The 21,593-nt window shown below is 40.3% G+C and overlaps 2 protein-coding genes across 9 annotated transcripts in view; one reads left to right on the top strand and one right to left on the bottom strand.

Annotated features, from left to right (window-relative positions):
• SMC6 (structural maintenance of chromosomes 6) overlaps positions 1 to 14,206 on the top strand; it is a 34,303-nt gene extending 20,097 nt beyond the window's left edge. Inside the window, exons 20-28 of the mRNA XM_021391541.1 lie at positions 182 to 262; positions 1,751 to 1,921; positions 3,456 to 3,593; positions 4,981 to 5,126; positions 5,796 to 5,921; positions 8,673 to 8,778; positions 10,638 to 10,790; positions 12,557 to 12,654; positions 13,748 to 14,206. Coding sequence (XP_021247216.1) covers positions 182 to 262; positions 1,751 to 1,921; positions 3,456 to 3,593; positions 4,981 to 5,126; positions 5,796 to 5,921; positions 8,673 to 8,778; positions 10,638 to 10,790; positions 12,557 to 12,654; positions 13,748 to 13,862 — 1,134 coding nt within the window. The 3' untranslated portion in view covers positions 13,863 to 14,206. The remainder of the gene's footprint in view (positions 1 to 181; positions 263 to 1,750; positions 1,922 to 3,455; positions 3,594 to 4,980; positions 5,127 to 5,795; positions 5,922 to 8,672; positions 8,779 to 10,637; positions 10,791 to 12,556; positions 12,655 to 13,747) is intronic.
• Positions 17,545 to 21,593, bottom strand: part of VSNL1 (visinin like 1) — a 77,780-nt gene continuing 73,731 nt past the window's right edge. For 7 of the 8 annotated variants that reach the window (XM_021391551.1, XM_021391550.1, XM_021391556.1 and 4 more), the window contains exons 3-4: positions 19,378 to 19,593; positions 17,545 to 18,516 (exon numbers count right to left, since the gene is read on the bottom strand). In XM_021391551.1, the coding sequence (XP_021247226.1) occupies positions 18,319 to 18,516; positions 19,378 to 19,593 (414 nt within the window). In that variant the 3' untranslated portion in view covers positions 17,545 to 18,318. The remainder of the gene's footprint in view (positions 18,517 to 19,377; positions 19,594 to 21,593) is intronic. The other variant, XM_021391554.1, reaches the window with a different exon arrangement.

Raw genomic sequence — 21,593 nt, 5'->3', positions numbered from 1 at the left:
CTTTAAAGCAAGTTCTGCCTTATAGAAATGGATTCCACAGGTAAGCGGGAAGACTTCGTTACTTCATCGTAACTACTGATGAAACTAAAAGGCCAACTATATTACTTTCTATGTTGATTTAAATGAATAAACACAATCTCTTTTTTTTTAGGTAAGCTTCATAATATATATTTTTTTCTAGATAAAAATACGAAGAACAGATGCGGAAATAGCAGATCTTGAGAACGTCGATGAAATCCAGTATATGGACATCCGTGTATTAGTAAGAAAAGATTATCCACTCTTATCTAATAAGGATGTGGAATAATGTCCTTGAATGTTGACAGTGATTGAAAATTAGAAACAAGCAGACAACCTAGATATCCTAAATTATCATTGAGGGTGCAAGTTGGATAAATAGTGAAAATTTTTTACTTGACAGAAAGTCTACAATTATGTTAATGGTATTTCATTTTTGATGGGTGTTTGTTTTTTCTTCCTACATCTGCCCTTCTTCAAATGAGTTGTGCACTGTGAGTGTATGGAAGGCAAGGTGGTGGCGCAGAGAGATATTCTGTGAATTTTCATTGGTCGCTCCAAGTTACACAGTGCCACAAAACTTCAGATGGGGAGAAGCAGTGAATGTAGGTTTGGAGGTCAGAAGCAGCAGCATGGAAGCATAGATAAAGAACACTCTGGACCATAATTTGTCACCACTCTGCGTCTCTGCCCTGAATCCATAGTTTCTTGTTTTGTTGCCAATTCACCGTGGAGTTTTAAGTTTTAAAGTGCAAATACCAACTTGAGGAAGAATCATAGCATTATGGTTCGTTTGTCCTTATATTCATAGGGTGTATGGTTAGTACTTTAAGAATAGAATATAAATGCTTGTGATTTGTTCATTAGTAGTCATGTTGTTGTAAAGTGTTATTCTCTTATAAGATAACGTCTAGGTGATGAAGATCTAAATACTGAGATTCGGGCTGATAAATGTTGTTAATTATCCTGTCTGCAATTCGGTTAAATTCCATGCCAGTTTTCCCACTGTTTTATCTGGATCAGTGAGAGGATGATTTGCATAACTTCATACTTTTTCAGTTGGCTTTCTGTGCATGCATGTGTGCACATGTGAGTAAAAATTTCTTTACTCAACAAGTAAAGAATCAGTAAGTATAAGTACAGATTCTGCAAGATCCTTTAGGGTTTCTTTGTTTCAGACAACCAAGTCCTGTTGGTGTAGAAAAATGGATGTTGTTTATCCTTTTAGTGAAACACAAAATACTCCATTTCCTTTTTGTTGGAAAATGTCTTTCTATTTTTTGTATTTGCAAAAAATTTTTGGACGCTTTTTCAACAACAAAATTTTTTTCTGTTGTCTTCTGATATGGGTAGATTTATGTATTTATTTCTCCTTAGTCCTTTCTTGGATATTCGTTGGTGTTTTTTTTCTGCACTTCCTAATCACTACTATGTATTATTAGCTGTTATTTCACTTGATATTTGTCTTTCATTCTTACCTTACTTTCACAATTGTCTGACTGTGAAGAAGCCTCTTAGTATAATACAAGGTTCCGTTTAAATCTTTTTCCTAAGTTTTTGAATATTTGTCTTTTCTAAACAGGAAGTATGTATGATGATAATCAATTAGAAATGGTATAATTGCCTAGGAAGCAGTGACAGTACAGTTACTCTTCCCGTATTCCTGTAAATAATAAGGTAAAGTAACGTTCAAATGTATGTCTTCCTTTTGTTCTTCAATATATTTTGACAGGAAGATGTGGCTGAAGAAAATAAAAAAAAGATGGAATCTGTAAAACAAGAAATGCAGGAAGAAAGCAGAAAAATGGAAGAACTGAACAAGATTCTTCGGGCAGCTGAGAAAAGATTTGAAGAAATTAAAGAGAAAGTGAATCAAGTAGAAGATATCACTAGTCCAATTAAGGTAGCAACACCTCCGTATTTTAGTTTTTGTTTAAGTGAAGGCAGGATGGTCCTTCCTGATAGATTTAGGGCCTACCTGAGAAAATAGAGCATCTGTTGTTTTGACTTGTTTCTGCCAAGGCCTGGCTAAGAATATTCATAACTGGTCAGTTTTCAAAATGGTATTTGGAGTTCTAGATGAAATGTTTGTTATTCTATAAAGCTGCACAATCACAGAAGGTGCCATTATTTGGTTTTGATTATTCAAGATCAGAGAACCTACTTGGAAATTGCAGAAAATTAGCAGAACTTAAGATAAATAGTAAACTTAAGATAAATGTGAGATTTTGTGTTGGTAAATGGAATCTTGGCAATCTCATACTACAAGAATTAATGGTTTAAGATGGAAATAACGGAGTTCAGCATATGGAAAGTATTCTTTTGGATATGGATAAGTCAATGGACAGTATTCCATTCCATGGAAACCTGTGAAAGAAAGGGATGAGTAAAAACTCAGAACTGTCAATGCAGAAATCTCTTGTGTGCCTCACATAAACTGTATATGGATATGTAGCCAGTCTGAATTAGGAAAGCAAGAGTAAACAGGAAGAGGAAGGAAACAGGTAAGGAAAATAACCGATAAATATATTAACCACAATGTATCTATTCTGGAAATTCTTTAATGATCAGCATAGATCAAGATGTAGCTTTAAGATATGATTACAAAAAGGTAAGAGCATCATCTGTTATTGTTGGTGAAGGTTGATTACTGCTTCTTTTCATTTTTTTTTTTTAAGATAAACAGTGTACTAATTAACAGGGATGAAGAATGAAATTGTCTTTTAATTTACATTGTCATTCTTGATAATTCTATCTGTAAAGTGTCTCTGAAAAGACAAGAAGTCAATTCCACTGCATCAACATGCGATATGGAAGTTGCCATAATCTATATTATGTAAGTTGCTCCAAATGTAATGCTTCCTATTTATTTCCACGAAAACTAAAACAAAGAGCACAGTAACACTCTTTGATAGAAAAATTCTCAGATATAAAACACTATTTTTCAGCATAGCCACCACCATCAGCCATGCATTTTTGCCAGCTATGAGCAAGAGCCTGCATACCACGCCTGTTAAAATCTGCATGGCTGTCCAGTACGTGGCTTGTCTTTGATGTCACAGTTGCCATTGCTGAAACACACCACCCACCACCTCCCTGTGCTCACCTCCACTGTTTTGTCTCCAGTGTTCAGCAAGCATCAATGAATGTCAGTGAGTGCCATTTTTTCCGCATGGAGGAATTCAGTGACATGCCCTTGTTTCATACGCACTTCCATATCAGACGCCATTTTGTCAGCCTGTCCCCCTGCTGCCATCTGTTACACAGCAACAACACGTAACAGAATATTGGCGAGAAGGTTCAGCCTCTACTGCCATCCCACCAACATAATAAAATAGGAGGCATTACTTTTGTAGCAGCTCTCATACACTTTAGTTAGATGCTTAGGCATCTACCTCATACAGTTCACTTTTCACATCTTGACTTCCTCAAAATAGGATGAATTGGACAAAGCAGACTCAGAAGTGGAAAACAGAAAACGTCGTTGGCAGTACTATGAAGACAAAAAGAAAGAACACTTGGCTTGCATAAAAAAACATAAAGAACTACTAGCTGCCAAAGAAAAAGAATTAGAGGTAATAAATCATTCTGCTTTTGTAACATACAGATGATGGTTAATATTTGGTTAGCTGAATGTTTTCTTAATTGTGTTCTAAGCTATTCACATGTAGATCGAGTAAACTTTGTGTAAATGAATCAAGGCATCTCTTTGTCTGGCAGTCTTTATACATTAATGGTTATCCATCAGGATGTACTCTTCTGCATTTATGCAATGCAAAGATGGGAATGTCTTCACCCAGAAATATGTATTTTAAGTTAAATTGAATACTACTTTTGCTTTTGGGGAGCTGGATTTTTCTCCTGTACAGATTTCATACCTGACCTTTCAATGACTGATCTTGTTAAGCTTTACAGACTAACTCTAAAATCATTTAGGGAAGCATTTGGAGGATTAAGTCCTATCAAAATATGGTGCATTTTGTTCCTCATTTATCTGTATTAAATAAATAACAGTAAATACATTGACATTGTCGCATAGCATTGTTAGTACTGAAATAACTACCTATTTAGAAACATTGTTAGTAAAATTGTTGATGGTAACAATAATTTTGTTGTAATGAGTGTACACAAAGAACATCAGAAAAACTTTTGGAGGCCTTGTTGTAGAATTATAGAATCATAGAGTGGCCTGGGTTGAAAAAGACCATAATGATCATGTAGTTTCAACCCCTCTGCTGTGTGCAGGGTCGCCAACCACTAGACCAGGCTGCCCAGAGCCACATCCAGCCTGGCCTTGAATGCCTCCAGGGACGGGGCGTCCACAACCTCCCTGGGCAACCTGTTCCAGTGCGTCACCACCCTCTGTGTAAAAAACTTCCTCCTAATATCTAGCCTACATCTCCCCTGTCTCAGTTTAAAACCATTCCCCCTTGTCCTGTTGCTATCCACCCTCGTGAACAATCGTTCCCCTTCCTGTTTATACGCTCCCTTCAAGTACTGAGAGGCCACAATGAGGTCACCCTGGAGCCTTCTCTTCTCCAAGCTAAACAATCCCAGTTCCCTCAGCCTTTCTTCATAGGAGAGGTGCTCCAGCCCTCTGATCATCTTCATGGCCCTCCTCTGGACCTGTTCCAAGAGCTCCGCGTCTTTCTTGTGTACAGGCCTGGGGCCCCCAGCACAGTACTCCAAGTGGGGCCTCACAAGAGCCGAGTAGAGGGGGACCACCACCTCCCTCTCCCTGCTGGCCACTCCTCTTTTAATGCAGCCCAGAACATAGTTGGCTTTCCGGGCTGCCAGTGCACACTGCTGGCTCATGCCCAGCTTCTCTTCCACCAGGACCCCCAAGTCCTTCTCTGCAGGGCTGCTCTCAAGGAGTTGTCTTTTCCGTAGCACAAAATATTTGTAGCAATGACTAACAGACATTTTAAAGATGTAACAATTGAATTTCAAATGTTTCTGTAGGAAAAAACTGCACAGGCTAGACAGATCTACTCAGAGCGCATAGAAGTCAGCCGTACTGTGAAGAGTCTTGATGCAGAAATGAATCGCTTGAGAGAGAGGATAAAGACAGAAAAAAGTCACCGTGGAAACACAGAAGAAATAATACAGTAAGTCATTATTAATGTTTGCCTAGTTCAGGTCAGATAGAAGAGAGAGAGGAAACACCAGTTTTCTTAGAGGGCATTTATGTATTTTTAATACTTAAGCAATAGATGAATGCATAGAAACACACTGTATTGATTGCTCAGTCAACCAGTACTGAATGGTCTTACGAGCCTCCTCTGTAGGTAGGTTTTACACAGGTTTGATACTCTGAAGTTAGCAATAATCAAACCCTTGCACTTAAGTATTTAGAGGCACCCCAGTTACGACTAGATGATATGATCAAAACTCACTGTTGTTCTGGGATGCACAGAGCATTGAGCATACTCCTAGTCTGAATAATTAATGTAGAAGTTAGACAGTTACTTGAGATTTTGACTTTTTGACTTTTGATATTTCACTTGGTTGTTCTTGTACATGGGAAGCTCAATCAGTACTTTGGTGCAAGAGATCCTGTTCAAAAGAAAAACAGAGATAAAAATTAATTATTTGTTCTCTCATTTGTGAAGGATGGATTACCTGATGTGTAGAAACTCTTTTAGCTTTAACATAAGCCTTACAATACAATGTTTGTTTGAATATTTTAATTATTAAATTGATTTTCAGCATTTACAATAATTACTTGGTTTTAATCTGGTACACGTTAGTGCTAGACTTTCTGTTGATTAAAACAGGCGATTTCTTGATGCAAAGGAAAGATATGAGGATGCAAACAGTAAAGTAAATAACTTAAAGAAATTTATTAGACTGCTGGAAGAAATAATGACAGAGAGATTCAAGATATATCGTCGGTTCTTAAGGTAAGGAAGTTTTACTGTCATTTCAATTTTCAGATAACTAGGATGTAGATATAGGTATATATTAAACAACATAAAAAAGAAAGATTTCCACACATGCTGACTTTATACTTGATTGTAATTCAAATGTTCATCATTTAAAAAAAAAAAAAAAAGAAAAAAAAAAAGAAAAAAAAGAAGTTGTTTCTGCTGCTCTTCAGACCTGCTAGTAGAGGAGTGTGGTTCAGTGGTGTCTGAGAATTGCACTCTGTGGCCAACAAAGTGTACTGGTGGTACGTCATTGGTGTCTGTTCTTCAGAGGGTAAATTACACAGCAGACTCATGAGAATTAGATATTTTTAAGGTGATATAGCTCTCTTAGAGTTAAGTGTGTTTCAGAGCCTAAAATTGACAGTGCTGAAGTTATAGAACCTTATCAGTGGAAATTTTTAAGAATGAGTAAGACTGATGTTGGCACACATGCTCTAAGTATATTTGAGATTCATTTTGACAGTACTTTTCTTTGGATGTTTTTTAAATACACTTGAAAGTAAATATGTTTGCTTTAAATAAGCCAGCAGGCATTAGGCAGTTTGAATAAGCTGTAGTGAGTGCTCTGACATACTTGACAGATTATACAGACTATATGATACTGGACAGAACTTGGACAAAACTGATGCTTCTTTTCTAAATTCCGTGGTACTTCTGAAGTGAGGCAGTGCACGGCTGTGGAGTCCCCATAGAGTTCTAGTGATTAATGTCTCAGCCCAGTTACTAGTCATGTTCCTCTACCTTCCTTTTGTCTTACGTAGTTTTCTAACCCAATCTTGCACCCAGATCCAGTACTGTTATGCCTGACAGATTAGAGGCTGCTTGGTCTGGCAGTTGGAAAAACAATGTGATCAGTTGCGTCAGCCACTCCTTATAAGACTTGTGCTCCAGACTCCTCACCAGCTTTGTTGTTTTTCTCTGGACACACTCCAGGGCTTCGATGTCTTTCTTGTAGTGAGGGGACCAAAACTGAATGTAGTACTTGAGGTGTGGCCTCACCAGAGCTGAGTACAGGGAGATGATTACTTCCCTACTCCTACTGGCAACACTATTTCTGATACAAGCCAGGATGCCATTGGCCTTCTTGGCCTCCTGGGCACACTGCTGGCTCATGCTCAGCCGAGCATCGACCAACACTCCCAGGTCCATTTCCTCTACACAGTCTTCCAGCCACTCTGCCCCAAGCCTGTAGCGTTGCCTGGGGTTGTTGTGGCCAAAGTGCAGGATGTGGCACTTGGTCTTGTTGAACCTCATCCCACTGGCTTCAGCCCAGAGATCCAGCCTGTCCAGATCTCTCTGTAGGGCCTTCCTGCCCTCAGACAGATTAACGCTTCCTGCCAGCTTGGTGTCATCTGCAAACTTACTGAGGGTGCCCTCAATGCACTTGTCTGGGTCATCAATAAAGATACTGAACAGAACCGGCCCCAGTACTGGCCCCTGGTTAACACCTCTTGTGACTGGTTGCCAACTGGATTTCATGTCATTCACTGTCACTCTCTGGGCCCAGCCATCCAGCCAGTTCCTTACCCAGCTGTCCTGGTTCTGTCCCCTCCCAGCTCCTTTGCACCCTCCCCAGCCTCCTTGCTGACAGGGCAGTACAAGAAGCTGAGTGAATTTAAACATACAGAACTGCTCATTGACAACTATCAACATTGTTTTTCTTATAAAACCAAAACATAGCGTCATACCAGACACTGTGAAGAACAACTCTGTCCCAGCTGAAACTAAGGCATAGACCAACCACTGTGCCCTGTGCTGAAAAAGTTTCAAGGTGTTTATTCAGATTCTGCAATTGCACAGCCTTCTTTCTTACAGAGTGTCTGTACTGGAAGAACATCCCTTCCTTCTTCTTTCAGTCCCTTAGTGTCCTGTACTTCTTCCTGTGACTTCTTGGGAACGTCACTTCGGAAGGGCTATTTTCTGTTCTTTTACCAATGCAATCGTGTCTCGTTTATCATTCTTTTCAGCAGAAATGGAGGGATATCTGTGTTGGCTTCTCTCTTTGCCCTTCTCAGTCTGGGATTTGGAGGGGGTGCCCGTACAGTCCTGACAGATAGTAATGTTCAGGAGAATCCTACCTGTTGCAGTGGAGGTATAGAAATGCTAGTGGATAAGAGATACCTGCAGGATCTGGTACTTGCCTTTTGATGCCTGTACATTTCAAGCTGAATCTTGTTCCTAGCGCCCAAATTTGAAGATAAGTCCCACCCTAATATGTGTTGAAGAACCATAGTTCTTTCTTGAAGGAACTGTGTTGTATTGTGTACTGGGGGATTATACACCAGAACTGGGGAAGGGAGGGAGTGCAGGGGGGAAACAGTGCTGTTGAATTTCTGGAATCTAGCAGTGACCTCGTATATTCTTTGTTGTCCTGATCATGCAGTACTAATACTGGGTAGGGAAGTAGCAGAATATAGTCATTTTTTCTGTTAGAGTTGTGAAAGAAGCATGTGAAAGTCTATTAGAGCAGGTGCTAAAGGAAGCCAGTACTGCTGGATTTCTTCACTTGTTACTTTGTATGTGTGATTCTCTCCAATATGTCCAGTGTCTAACCTCAGCTGCATGAGTGTATACAAGATTTAGGAAAATGTTATTAATGGAATGGGGCTCAGCATTTGAGATTCTGATGTGAAGCTGCTGATTAAAAAAAAATAATAAAATCTGTTGTTTCTTTTTCAAGTATTTTGAAGCATGCTGACCTGATGTTTGTTTGCCTGATTTAAGGGTCCTTTCTATACGATGCAAACTGTACTTTGACCACTTACTACGCAGTCGAGGTTGCAGTGGAAGGATACTTTTTGATCACAAAAATGAGACGCTTTCGATAACTGTAAGTTAATTTATATTACTCCAGGTATGATAATAGGCATTAAAATAGTTGTTTTTCTTAATATGGGGAATTCACTCGTCAGTCATCCGCGTTAGTCTTCCAAAATCATTCATTCTTGTGTCATTGGTAGGAAGCTTTGCAGTATCTGTGTGAATGTTCAATGGCTATTTCCTTTAAACGGCTGATAGCTCCCAATATTGCATATTTTCTGTGTACTCTGTGAACTTCTATCTCTTAACGTGCCTCCCCAAAAGTCTTAGTCATGGAGTATTTATATTTTTTTCTGTGGGAGACTTCAGTTCTAGGAATTGAGGGGAAAATGCGTAGTGATGGCATAAATAGATGTTGACGTTGTCCTCATTAAACAGGTGAAGGACAGGTACCCAGAACACTCAAACTGAATCCATAAAATGGGAAGGCATTATGTGGCTTTATCAGTGAACTATTTTTTTTTTTAGCTGATGTTTCATGTTTCTCACGCATGAGATCTAAATTTAATCAAGGAAGTGAGACCCAGGAAACCCCCCCCCCCCCCAGAAAACCAAATGAACTACAAACAGCAACAAAAATTCCAATACTTGAAGTGAGCAGATAAACAGGAGTGGGAACGATTGTTTATGGGGGTGGATAGCGATAGAACAAGGGGGAATGGTTTTAAACTGAGACAGGGGAGATGTAGGTTAGATGTTAGAAGGAAGTTTTTCACTCAGGGGGTGACGCACTGGAACAGGTTGCCCAGGGAGGTTGTGGATGTCCTGTCCCTGGAGGCACTCAAGGCCAGACTGGATGTGGCTCTGGGCAGCCTGGTCTAGTGGTTGGTGACCCTGCACTTGGCAGGGGGGTTGAATCTTTGATGTCCTTTTCAACCCAGGCCGTTCTATGATTCTGTGATTGTTTTCCTGCTTAGTTTGTTGAAAGTAAGTTAATTAACAAGATGAGAAAATGCTCAAGTTTAATTAGGGAGAGTGCCACAAGGTGTCACCATAAGCAATGGAACCAAATGACTGTTTGCAGTGTTTCACTTATTCTGATGAGTAAACTGCTCCTCTTTTAACTGCAGCTGTGAATCAGTTACCCGCTTTTCTATTATAGCTGGGCTAACCTTTGGATTTTTCTGTAATACAGTGACGCTGGTTGGCAGTGTATTAAATAATGTTTCATAGCTATTAAAATAGAGAACTGAATAAGAAAACACTGGCAGAGTCATTTATTTAATCTGCTCAGCACGTTCTGAGTGGAGGAAGTTGCAATGATCCTAGAAGTGTGTTTTAAAATAGTTCAGAGCCATTTCATTCTGGATTCTTTCCAGAATGGCAGTGAAATACATACATCTCTTAGAATCGTAGAATCATAGAATTGTTCAGGTTGGAAAGGACCTTCAAGATCATCGAGTCCAACTGCAACCTAACCATACTACCCTAACTCTAACAACCCACTGCTAAATCATGTCCCCAAGCACCACATCCAAATGGTTTATAAACACATTCAGGGAGGGTGAATCAACCACCTCCCTGGGGAGCCTGTTCCAGTGCTTAACAACCCTTTCTGTAAAGAAGCTTTTCCTGATATCCAACCTAAACCTCCCCCGGCGCAACTTGAGGCCATTTCCCCTTGTCCTGTCACCTGTCACCAGTGAGAAGAGACCAGCCCCACTCTCACTGCAATCACCTTTCAGGTATTTGAAGAGAGCAGTAAGTCCTCTCCTCAGCCTCCTCTTTCCCAGACTAAACAGCCTCAGTCCCTTTAGTCTCTCCTCATAGGATGTCTCTATGTTCATATGTAAAGCATTTGCAGGTAAAATAATTTCTCCATTAGGAAGTCTCCAAGTTGAAAAATTGCACTTTTATTTTTGTTTCCAGGTTCAGCCTGGAGAGGAAGACAGAGCTGCCCCTAGCAACGTGAGATCTTTATCAGGAGGCGAACGTTCCTTCTCAACAGTTTGTTTCATTCTTTCTCTGTGGTCCATTACTGAGTCTCCTTTCAGATGCTTGGATGAGTTTGACGTCTACATGGTATTGTTTAAACTACATTTGCCAATTCTGTTTTGTATAAATGAGCAAAACACTTGAATTGTGACTGGTTTGAATTTCAAACACTTTAGTTAACTCTAAATATTAAACAGAAGTGCCCATTAGGGAACTTTTTCACTAAGTTTAGTGATTTTTGAAGCTTACTTTTTTAAAATTGGCCTGTCACTCTATATTAGTTCCCCAAGCACTTCCTATTTATCTTTGTTGCTGTGACTGTCATGAGCTTAGCATGTACCTTGACTATTGCCAGTGACCCTCCTGGGCTTTTGGCATGTGCCTTCACTTCTGCCACTTCTGTGATCAATATATTTTTTCAGTGCAAGTATAGCAGTTGAGTCACTGCATAAAAACTCGCTCTGTACTTCACTTACTAGCTCCTTTCCAAGGTGCTGAAATGCAGAATAATGAACAGTAAATACTTCTGTCAGCTGGAACTGATAAACCTCATCTTTGCGAGCCGCTTCCCTGGACAGGCAGTTAGCAATTCATATACATTTATATTTACGTATGTGTATATGCGTATACATATATATATGTAATGTATATATGTAACATATATATATATATGTAATATTTATATGTTACAGTGTGGTATAGTTTGGGAGAAAAGTCAGTTCTGTGAAATAAAAGCAGTAGCAGGTGGTCTTGCCTTCAGTGTCCCTTCCCTCCACTGATCAATTTACTGGGAATCAAAGATCTAGAAGGAAAAAAAAGATGATGTACTTCATACATAAAGAAATTCAGAAAGGAATGTATAAATCCAAGGTGGTCAAGCAGCCATTTTTCAGTGTGTGTGTGTGTGTGTGCGCCTGTGTGTGAAATGACTGAGTTCTTCCTGTTCGTGTCATGGATTCTGCAAACAAACTTGAAACGCTTAGGTCCTGTGTTGTGAATTAGTTGTACAGAATTTTATTCATCTGTCCAGGGAAAGCTGCATAATCAGAACTGCAGGCCCTGCAGTGAACTTTAATCCTCTATATTCCATTAGTTATTCCACCCAGTTTGTTTTAATATGGCTGTGCTGGTAAGTGCAGCCCTACTGTTCATGTATTTTGTAATTCCTTTTGCTGTAATCCTAGAGACCTTCCACAAGAGGACTCCATCAGCTTTTTCATAAGGGAAATAGCTGCTCTCCCATGCAAGCTATGGAATCAGAGCTTTGCTTCACGCCTGCTCATATCTTTGCTTTCTGTACATCTTTTTCAGTAAGCCTTCATAAGAATGTTTCTAGAAATCATGAATAAAAAACCCAAACAAAGAAATAAACAATAAACAGAACGATCCAAGCAAACAGAGATGAACAAGGTTACATAGGACTCTTCCAAAAGGAAAGGAGGAGGCAGAATTTTATAGGAATACCATTCAAATAAAACAAAGTTCATCTCAGCATACCAGCGAAGTAAGAAATATTATACGTGTCAAAGCTGGTGGGAAAATAGCGTGAATAGGAATGTGTGATTGTTCTGACAGAAGCTTTCTATTATGCATGTGTACTAAGAAGTGAAGCGTAAGGCTTTCCCACAGTTTCGTTGATAGCTTTTAGAATTTAACCCAAACATTTCTCAAGCATTGTTTTTTTTATTGGATTTTTGTTTAGCTAAGCTTTACTGTCTATGAATTCATTCAGGTAGGTCTTTCTATTACAATATTTTCTAGTCTGTGTATCCCTTGTTGCCCTAATGTGCGCAGTGATAAGGCAGTGAAGTACACAGGCAGTATCACTGCCTGATAAACAATTTTGTCTTTAGGATATGCTCAACAGAAGAATTGCAATGGATATGATTCTGAAGGTGGCTGACTCTCAGTGTCATCGGCAGTTCATTTTGCTCACCCCACAAAGCATGAGGTAATCATGTTATTGGATTTCTTAGTAGAAGTAGTACATGGGTGTTTGACTGCAAAGAGTATAACTAGAGAGGAGAGAAACGTGAGTTTTGTAGTAGTGGAACATAAACAATTAAGCAGTTCAGTGCTGATAGTTCTGGGAATTTAGCAGGATGTTTTTTGCTCTTCCTTATGTAACCTCCCTTAACATGGTAGTTCAGTGGCACTTGAATCAATGCATCTTAAGCAGGAGCAGCTTTTTGAAATGTTTCCTTGTATGAGGTGGGATCCTCTTCTCCCCTCCCCAAATTGACAGAACGCTTTGCCATTTTCCATTTTTCCTGTTAATACTACTGTACTTTCAAGAGGCTCGTGTTGACTTTGTTTTTAAAATCTAGACCCTGATAATTTGTTTACTGGTTTTGATGCCAATTGTTCGTTTTGTTTAATAGTCCCCAGAAAAATCCTACCATATAATTCCCTGGTAAAGCTGTGCCCAGTAAGGGGAGTCACTGCCTCCCACTGCATCCAGTTCTTCTCTTCTAGCCAAAAGTAACCACTGAAGCCTGCAGAGATCTTTAAGTAGTCTTCAAAATGAGGTTAATGATTTATAATTGTCTCTCCTTCCTAATACAGTATTTAATGGAAATACCTGGAGGGAATTTCTGAAACTCTTCAATAAAACTGTAGGAATTCTCTCTGTGGAGGCACCCACAGAAAAAGTACATTAAGGATTATCAGTAGGAGAAGCCAGTATAAATGTGTGGTTAGTAACTTCGTTCTTAGATTGTGAGTAATTGTACAAAGAATGTGCCATTTCAGGATCTGCAGCGCAAGCATGAACCGCATCTGATGGTTCTTTCGTTTGGAGCTTCTCCTACAAAGTCCCTTTTCTGTAGCTCAGGTCTTTCTGTTAGAGATCACAGGACTGAAATTGCTCTTCAGCACAAGTTCTGGTATCAGTGTAGTGAAACCTGATGTTCATGTTTTAAAATGGTCGAAGGAAAAAAGATCCAATTATTTAAAGGCAAACATGAAACAGAAGGAATCGGGTGGAGATAGTCAAATTGGTGAAGAAAGTGCACTGCTTAAATCATGCGTACTTTTATTTTTAGTTTTCTGCCTGTAAGTTCCCGTATCCGTATCCTCCGAATGCAAGACCCTGAAAGAGGCCAGAAAACATTGACGTTCCGTAACAGGAACGAAGAAGAGGAAGATGATGAAGTATGAGGCATATGAATATGGCACAGTACTGGGGATAAATGTGCACTGACGTCTGTAAAGTTGCTGTTTCCTACTGCTGGATAAGAGGATCTTTTCTAAGATGCCCTCAGGAAAAGAAGCTTCTGTATTTTATATTTGATTTATTTACTCTTAGAAGTACTTGTATATGTTTTTACAGCACAAGGTTAAGAAGTGTTCGTGGTAAAATCTGGACAGCTCAGCTCATGCTTTTAACAAACAACTCGTTTGTTTCTGTTGGTGGGGGGGGAGGGTGGATGGAAGAGGAATGCAATATGAATTCTGTGTAACTGCAAAGTTATATTTTAATAAACAGAACTCCAGAACCACTGCTTGCCGCGATGCTTTGCTGTCTCTGCGCTCTTAAGATTGGCCTTAAGTTAAAAAATTTTGGTTTATTCCCAGTTCTGCTGTATTTCTTGAACATTTGGTAGTTCATACATGCAGTAAAACTATCTATGTTCTTGCACTAGAAGCACAGCGGCTGAACATGAACAATTATTTCTGTGCAGTGTGGATTTTCATAATCACAGGAGTGAAGGGTTTCTTTGCATTATGTTCTCTGAGCAGGAAAAAGGGCTGTATTCCTTCCTCGGCAGCCTGTAGGGAATAGTTTGTCCTTGAAGATGAGCTTAGAGAAACAAGTAAGTTGTGTCTTTATATGTTCTTAATTCTCACTCTTGCACAGTCAGAGTTCAGAGGCATTCAGTGTATTACAATAAAATGAAATGATGGAAATCCTTCAATATAGAGGAATGTAGTGGAATATTTTTGAGACAGACTATAGAAACTTCTAAATTGTGGGCTTCTTTTTTTCCTGGTACTGGACTCGAGTGACTTTTCCTGGGGCGTGGACGGAGAAAGAAAAAACCTTTTCCAAACTGCCCCAGATTAATTCCTTCCTGTTCTCTCCGGGAGCTCGCAATTATTGGGAGCCCTTCAGAAACAATTTGTGTAGAGTTCAGCTACTCGGCGTATACATAGACATGTTCTTTTGACGATACAGGGCTCATGAACACTGTTCAAGGAACAGTTCTGTGGTTTCTGGAGTTACTTACCAAGGAGCAGCTCCTCAATAAAACACCAAAGCAGTTTAAGTTTTAAATCGACTGCGTAACCTACTTTGATTTTAGCCACCAAACGGTACTTTGTGTTCTTTAACATTGTTTAGTTTGTACACAAGCACCATTAAATCTGTGGCTGTCTCAAAAATAAAGAAAATAGCTACTGGAAAATGTGTTGGAACTGCTGTTGGTTTTCTTGCGGTGTTCAAGCTTCAGGAATGAAGTCTACTCATCTTTTAAAGGCTTCAGACTTGTGAAAGCTTAGGAGAACAGGTCAGCAGGCTTGGAGCAAGCTCACACTGTGCAAGAGGAGGTGACGGCAAAACAGTGCCAGGCTTTTTACTCAAGTGTGTGGCAGGGAATGGGAGACAGTGGCTGTGAATTGCAGTGTTGAGCTTCTGACTGGATAGATGGGGAAGAGGGACTGTTCACCCTGGGATAGGAGGCATTTAAACACGTCCTGCCAGGCTGTAGAGCTGCCTTCCTCTGGAGGCTTCCAGGCTGTGAATAGGACTGCACCTCCTTCAAGCAAACAGTAAGGTCCCCTGAAGGCTTCTGCCAGACAGTGATTCCATGAGCCTGTGATATGATGGTAAATGTTTTAGTCCTAAGCAAGTTGTAAGTATCTGTATGAGAACATTGGCGGGGACAGGGGAGATGGGACACGGAAACTGCATCCTTGGCAAAACTTTCCCGGAACATGAGCCCAACTTATTTTGACTGGTAGTCAATACTCTTATGTATTGATATGGATAAATATTGGTGTACTCTTATGAGGTGGTTTTGAACCACATCTTCAGAGATACTTGGCTTTATGATGGAATTAGAATGCTTCAGTAGCTTTATTTCCTCCTGATTTTCTTCAGCTTCCAAAAAAAAGAGTGCAGAGACAGAGGAAAACCTTTATCTTCAATAGGACTTTTATAATGACTTAAGGGAGAAAGAGGTTAAGGAAAATGGCCACGTTTCTACCAAGCTAACGCTTGAGGTTTTGACCAAGTTTTCTACAGGAAACAAAATACTGCAGCAATTGGCAATGATTCTGGTCTTTGGTTCCAATCATATACTGTATTCTAATCTAGCATTGTGCTCGATGAAAGTCTGTGCCTGGCTGTTTGATAATTACAAGCGACTATTTTCACGGGAGAGAATTAGCTCTGAGTAAACCGTTCCTGAAGCAGTTGCTTGGATACACTTCGCAGTGATCCTCCTAAGGTCTCAGAGCTGTCTTATCCTTGGCTCTTAAAGATCTGAGTTTCCTGTACCAGCTACCTAGAGAGACTCGTGTGATGCTGTTACATCTGAGCCTGCGTCTGAGCTGTAGGTTGTTTGGGACGGCAGTGCAGTCCTTCATGTTTTATTCAAGGCAGTGGAGCTGGGTAGGTTTGAGGCAGGTGGGACGATGTGCTGCAGCCCTCATGAGCATGTGTAAGCGAAAGAGGCATGAAATCCCAGGATTATTCAACATTCTCTCTACCATTAGCAATTTTAGCCTACGTGGAAACAACGGGCATACCATACTCAGAAGTATGTTCCAGTTTCAGAACTTTTATTTTTAAGTTACAGCCAAACATACAAAGTATACCACTATTTTGGCAAGAGTGTTACCTGTGTGGGCTAAGTCAAATTCTGGTATTTAAAAAAAAAATATCGTAGTTGAAACTTCAGTGTTTTCCTATTTCTTTGGAGTATGAGGAAAAAATAAATAGGAGAGGATGGCAGTGAGTGTGGGCACGATGGATTCCCCTCCCTCCCCCTGATCTGTGTTTGCTGCAAGGTGCATAAAGCGGCGTGAGCTTCTTTCCCTCAGTTTTAAGATGCGCGTTGCCATTTAGATTTGAAATTGCAGAGCTGTTTGTTTCATGCCACGTTTTATTGCCTGGTTTTTAGCTGTTAGGAGTACGGTCTCATTTCCTAAGGCAGAGCAGAAATATCCAAGGTGCAGCTGTCTGCCTTTTGGGCTTTTTGGGGGGTGAGCTATGAACAATTGACTTTGTTTAAAGCAACTGGGAAACCTGGTATGAGGAAGATTGTCTGCAGTCTGCAAGTGTTGTCCATGCTCCCCCAGGGCTGTGCAGAACTCCTACTGGCCACACTATAGACAAACACGTGATGGATGCAGGCAGAGTTGAGAACGAAGGTTGTTCTTTTATCCCTTCTCAGTGATCATACTGTAAATTATCGGCAACAATTTTTGACAGTATTTCTTTATATGATGCCTGTGGTAGTTTCATGCCATACTGTAGGTGGAAAAACTCTTACTTAAGGTGGGAAAAACATTAAAAGACCAGGGTTAGGCCAAGCAAATAAACTGTATTTGACTTCCAGCTGGCTGCAAAAGTGATGTAAGCACAGGTCTAGTAGGTATACTGTTAATTTTGGCATTAACATCTTAGAGGATAAGCAGCTGCTCTGTTGGAAATACAAGCACTACAACTGTTCGCTTTGTATAACATGACTCTTATACCGAGTGAGTGCAAAGTTTTCTTCATGCTTTCCATAATGAGATATATATATTTCCCAGTAGTACAGTGACAGATAATTAAAGATAGAATTTTTTTCTTTTTCTATTACCATGCTGAAGACGTGAAATAAGAATTAGGGGAAAAGGTCAAATGTTATAAATTTATTTGGGACATATATATTGCAACCTCTGTGGAAGCTTTTGAAAATTCAGGCAAAGATCAATACACTTCCAATAAAACCTTTAAACTTCCAATAAAACAATATTTTAAACATTATATATATATATATTTATATATACTTTTAAGGGGAACATTTTAGCAGGATTTGCTTTTTTATACTGCATTCCTCTGACATAGCTCTTTCCAGATTGAAGGGATGCAAATGAGGTAAGAATTAAGGCAAACCTAAAAGGCATGCAAATGAAGTACATTTATATCCACTGACGATACAAGCACATGTGTGGATCAGACTCAAGAACTGAGGAACTCTTCCCTCTGTCTGTCCAGTACTACTTTACAGCAGAACGGTGGCATGGTTTCTAATAAACAATTAACATTACCATGGGAATTCAGTGTCACTAACATTACTCAGTCTAGGAGACACAGAGCTAGCATCAGTAAAACATGAACAATAAATAATATAATTCACTGCAGCACAGGACTGCTGCACAGGCTTCAGAGGAATAGGGTTGGTATGAAATGACATTGCACACGTCACGTTGTGGCAGTTTATTTTTATAATATATACTTTTAAAATTCTTTAGCAAATGACATTCTCATGCACACAAGTGTTTCAAACACAAGAAGCAAGTCCATTGATAGGTAGTCCAAGCAAATTTCTGTGTGTGTGGAAATAGCTGCAAACTGAATGGAACATTAAACTTCTGTGCAGTCTATGATGCATTATACACAAGCTCATTTCTGAATGTCACACTGCAGGAGTAGTACAATGGAAGGATCACTCTTTGCAGCTTCTTTGAATTCATCCAGTGTGATCTGGTCGTCTTTGTTCTTATCCATCTTACTGAAGATCTTGTCTACCCGCTGCTCGGGCGTCAGACCATCCTCATTCATCTTCATCATTATCACAGTGCCCACCATTTTGTAGATGGCCTTTGGAAAGAAACCAAGTAGAAAAGTCAACAGAAGGGTTAGTCAGATCCTATTTTATTGTATTCATTGGTTTTTTTAATGTGTTCAAATTCTGGAATGACGTCCTAACAATAAAGTGATTGCCGGTTTCCCTGAGTATTCTTCTTTTCCATGGAATCTGAAATCTGTTCCCTGAAAACACAGAAGAATGTGTTTTGCTTTCTTCTCTAGGTGTAGGTTTCTTTCAGTGGTTGCATTTTGCGTGCTGGAGTAAATTTCTTTGGTTTTAAAGCACCAAACCACGGTAACCTATTCTCTGGTGAACGGTTTGTTTGGTTTTTAGTCACTCCCTTGAGAAATTCCATGGAAATGATGAATAAACAGTTTTAGAAGTCATCTCCTTTGGAAAGCTTGCCATGTGTGCATATGAGCAAAGCCTGGAAGTAACCACTGTGGCTGGGAGCTGGCAGAGACTGGGGAAGTAAACCTTACGCTTCTCCTTAGATACAGTAGTTGTCTTAAATCTTAAAGTCCAGTAGTGAGGACTACTAGGCCAGGTTTTGCAATGGGCTTTGCAAATCCTTTGCTGTGCTGTTTTTGTGTTGAATCCATTCATCAGCAAACAAACGTACCTCTTGATATTTAAGAGCTGATGTGCACATATGTACTCACAGCAATTCTCAATGATTACATGCCCATAACATATTAGTGTGTTTAAATCACCTAAGCGTGGGTCAGTATTGGATAAATGTATATAGTGTGCTTTTTAAATGACAGAGTGCACAGCCTCTTGGGCGTTTAAAATCTAGAAGATATGTGAACGAGTAATCAGATTTTACTGATGCTCAGATGTGTTTTTTTTGAGTGTCACACTGATCTCACCTCTATGATTTCCAGCATTTCCACCCTTGTGATCTTCCCATCACCATCCAGGTCGTACATGTTGAAGGCCCAGTTTAGCTTCTGCTCAAAGCTGCCTCTTGAGGTGATGGACAGCGCACAGATGAACTCTCTGAAGTCAATGGTCCCATCTCCGTTTTTATCAAAGGTTCGGAAGGCGTGCTGGGCAAACTTGGAAGCATCTCCGTATGGAAAGAACTGCAAAATAAAACAATAAACAGGAAAAGGTTTCCAGCTTTCAGCCCTGGAAGTTCAACCCAGCGGTGTCTAAACTCAACCCCACTGTTAGGAGTACAGTGACTGGAAGTGGAGCAGAGCTGCCTCCCCCTGGCTCCGGCCCCACCAGTTCCGCCTGTGTTCTTTGGGGGAAGCAGCTCCCAGGCTGTAATGAGCTGGGGCCGCTGAATCCTGTTTAATGCTGGGAACTGCACTGAAAGACGCAGCTTGCGATAGTGCAGTGCTAAGGAGATGGTGCTCTGAGCACCAGAGCCAGACTTGTACTCATTCTCATCTCATCTGCATTTGAAACTATTTCAGATTGGATGCCTGCTGCCCAAGCATTTCTATTTACAGCTGTTGTTACTTACTGCCTTATTCTCAGACTGTGAAATACCAAGGTGAATTTTAATAGTATTTTTATTCAGCTTGGCAATAACTGCTCTTAGATGGTTGCAACCAAGTACACGTGTGGGCTTGTTAAGAAAATTTATTTAAAAAATCCTCCCCGTGTGAAAAATTGAAAACACGTTCTCTTTTGCCAGTATCTTAATACAAGTAGGCAAGATGGAAACTGGGATTTGGTTAAGCAATACAGGGCCATGCTGCTCATGTTTAACATTTGCGTTCGTGAACACCGTAACTGAAAGGTATTTCAGGTGGCCATCACGTGTAGGATTTCAGCTGATTTTTTATCTTGAACTTTGTTTTATCACAGAAGAGGTATCAGCAATGCTCATCTCCTTTCCCACGTCTTTTCAGGAACGCAGTCTGGAGGCACAGCAAGAGAGATGGGAATGCTGTACCTCTTCCAGTGGCATTTTGTTAAGGTCAGCATTTGCTGTTAAAGCTGCTGCTTTCTCATTTGGATTTGTATGGGTCGCCATCCAACTACTGGCTCTTGGCTGCTTCTCCCATCGCCGCAATGCAGTGCCAGAACCAAAGAACTGGGCTGCCATGAAGAAGGTCAGCTCTGAAAATGGCTAAGAATTGGCAGCTACTCCAAAATTCTCAAGAACTGAAGGATGAAGTGAGGCGTTGGGAGGGGCTGGTGGCTGGGGTACTGCTGGCCATTTCTAAATTAGTTGTGGGGAAGAATGAATATCTCACTCAGTCTCCCACAAATGAGCATCAGCAAGATGTGTCTCTCCCTTATGACAGACTTACAACATCGATGGCACGTAACGGAGAAAACCATCCTAATTTTTTCATCACAAAGAGGGCAGTGATTTTTCTCATCTGAGCTGAGAAAGGCAGTGGCATTTACAGCCTAGTAAGGGGAACAAATGGGATTGATGCCTTTCTTTTTTATTTTCTCTATTTACTTCCCTCTAGGGAGCAAATGCAGTAAAAGGTCCTTCAGGGATTGAGGACTCTCTTCTCCAGTCTGCACCTGCAGATTTGTATTATTTTTAGCTCACAGCAACTCAAAAAACGTTGTCAAAACTTGTTCAAAAACAGCCTTGAAGGCTTCCATGTTAAATTAGTCTCAGCCAAGTGGAACCGGGAGACACGGAACATGGGAAGACGAGCACCCATGTTTGGCAGGATGGAATACACGTGGCTTAGGCCGCCTCACATGGTAACCACTGAATTTCTCAAAAAGAAGCAAAGAAACGTGACGCGATTGTCAGAGGCCTACAACAACTGGGCACATCGGTGGGTTCCTCAGCATCCTTGGGAGCCCCATACCCAGGAGATGAATTTACACTTTGGGGCAAGCGGTCCCTTTCTGCTGCTGCAATGGTGCTACTGAGAAGTGTACTCTCTCTTTGCACACTGTATCCTGCTTTACCCCTTTCATCCAAAAACCAAGGCCAGCCATGCCCGCCTGAGCTTTCTGCAGCACTCAGTTCTACAGGTGACCAAACATCAGTCGTTTGTTCCTGCTTGTTTGGTCCCATCTCTTTCCTGGCCTGTGATTTTCCAGAGCAGTTAGATCAACACAGTGGTGTGGGAAGAAATTGTTATCCATACAGACA

This window comes from Numida meleagris, chromosome 3 (genome assembly GCF_002078875.1).
Source record: "Numida meleagris isolate 19003 breed g44 Domestic line chromosome 3, NumMel1.0, whole genome shotgun sequence".
NCBI classification, from domain to species: Eukaryota; Metazoa; Chordata; class Aves; order Galliformes; family Numididae; genus Numida; species Numida meleagris.
Note: the sequence above shows the minus strand (reverse complement) of the source record. Positions and strands in the feature narration are given on the sequence as shown.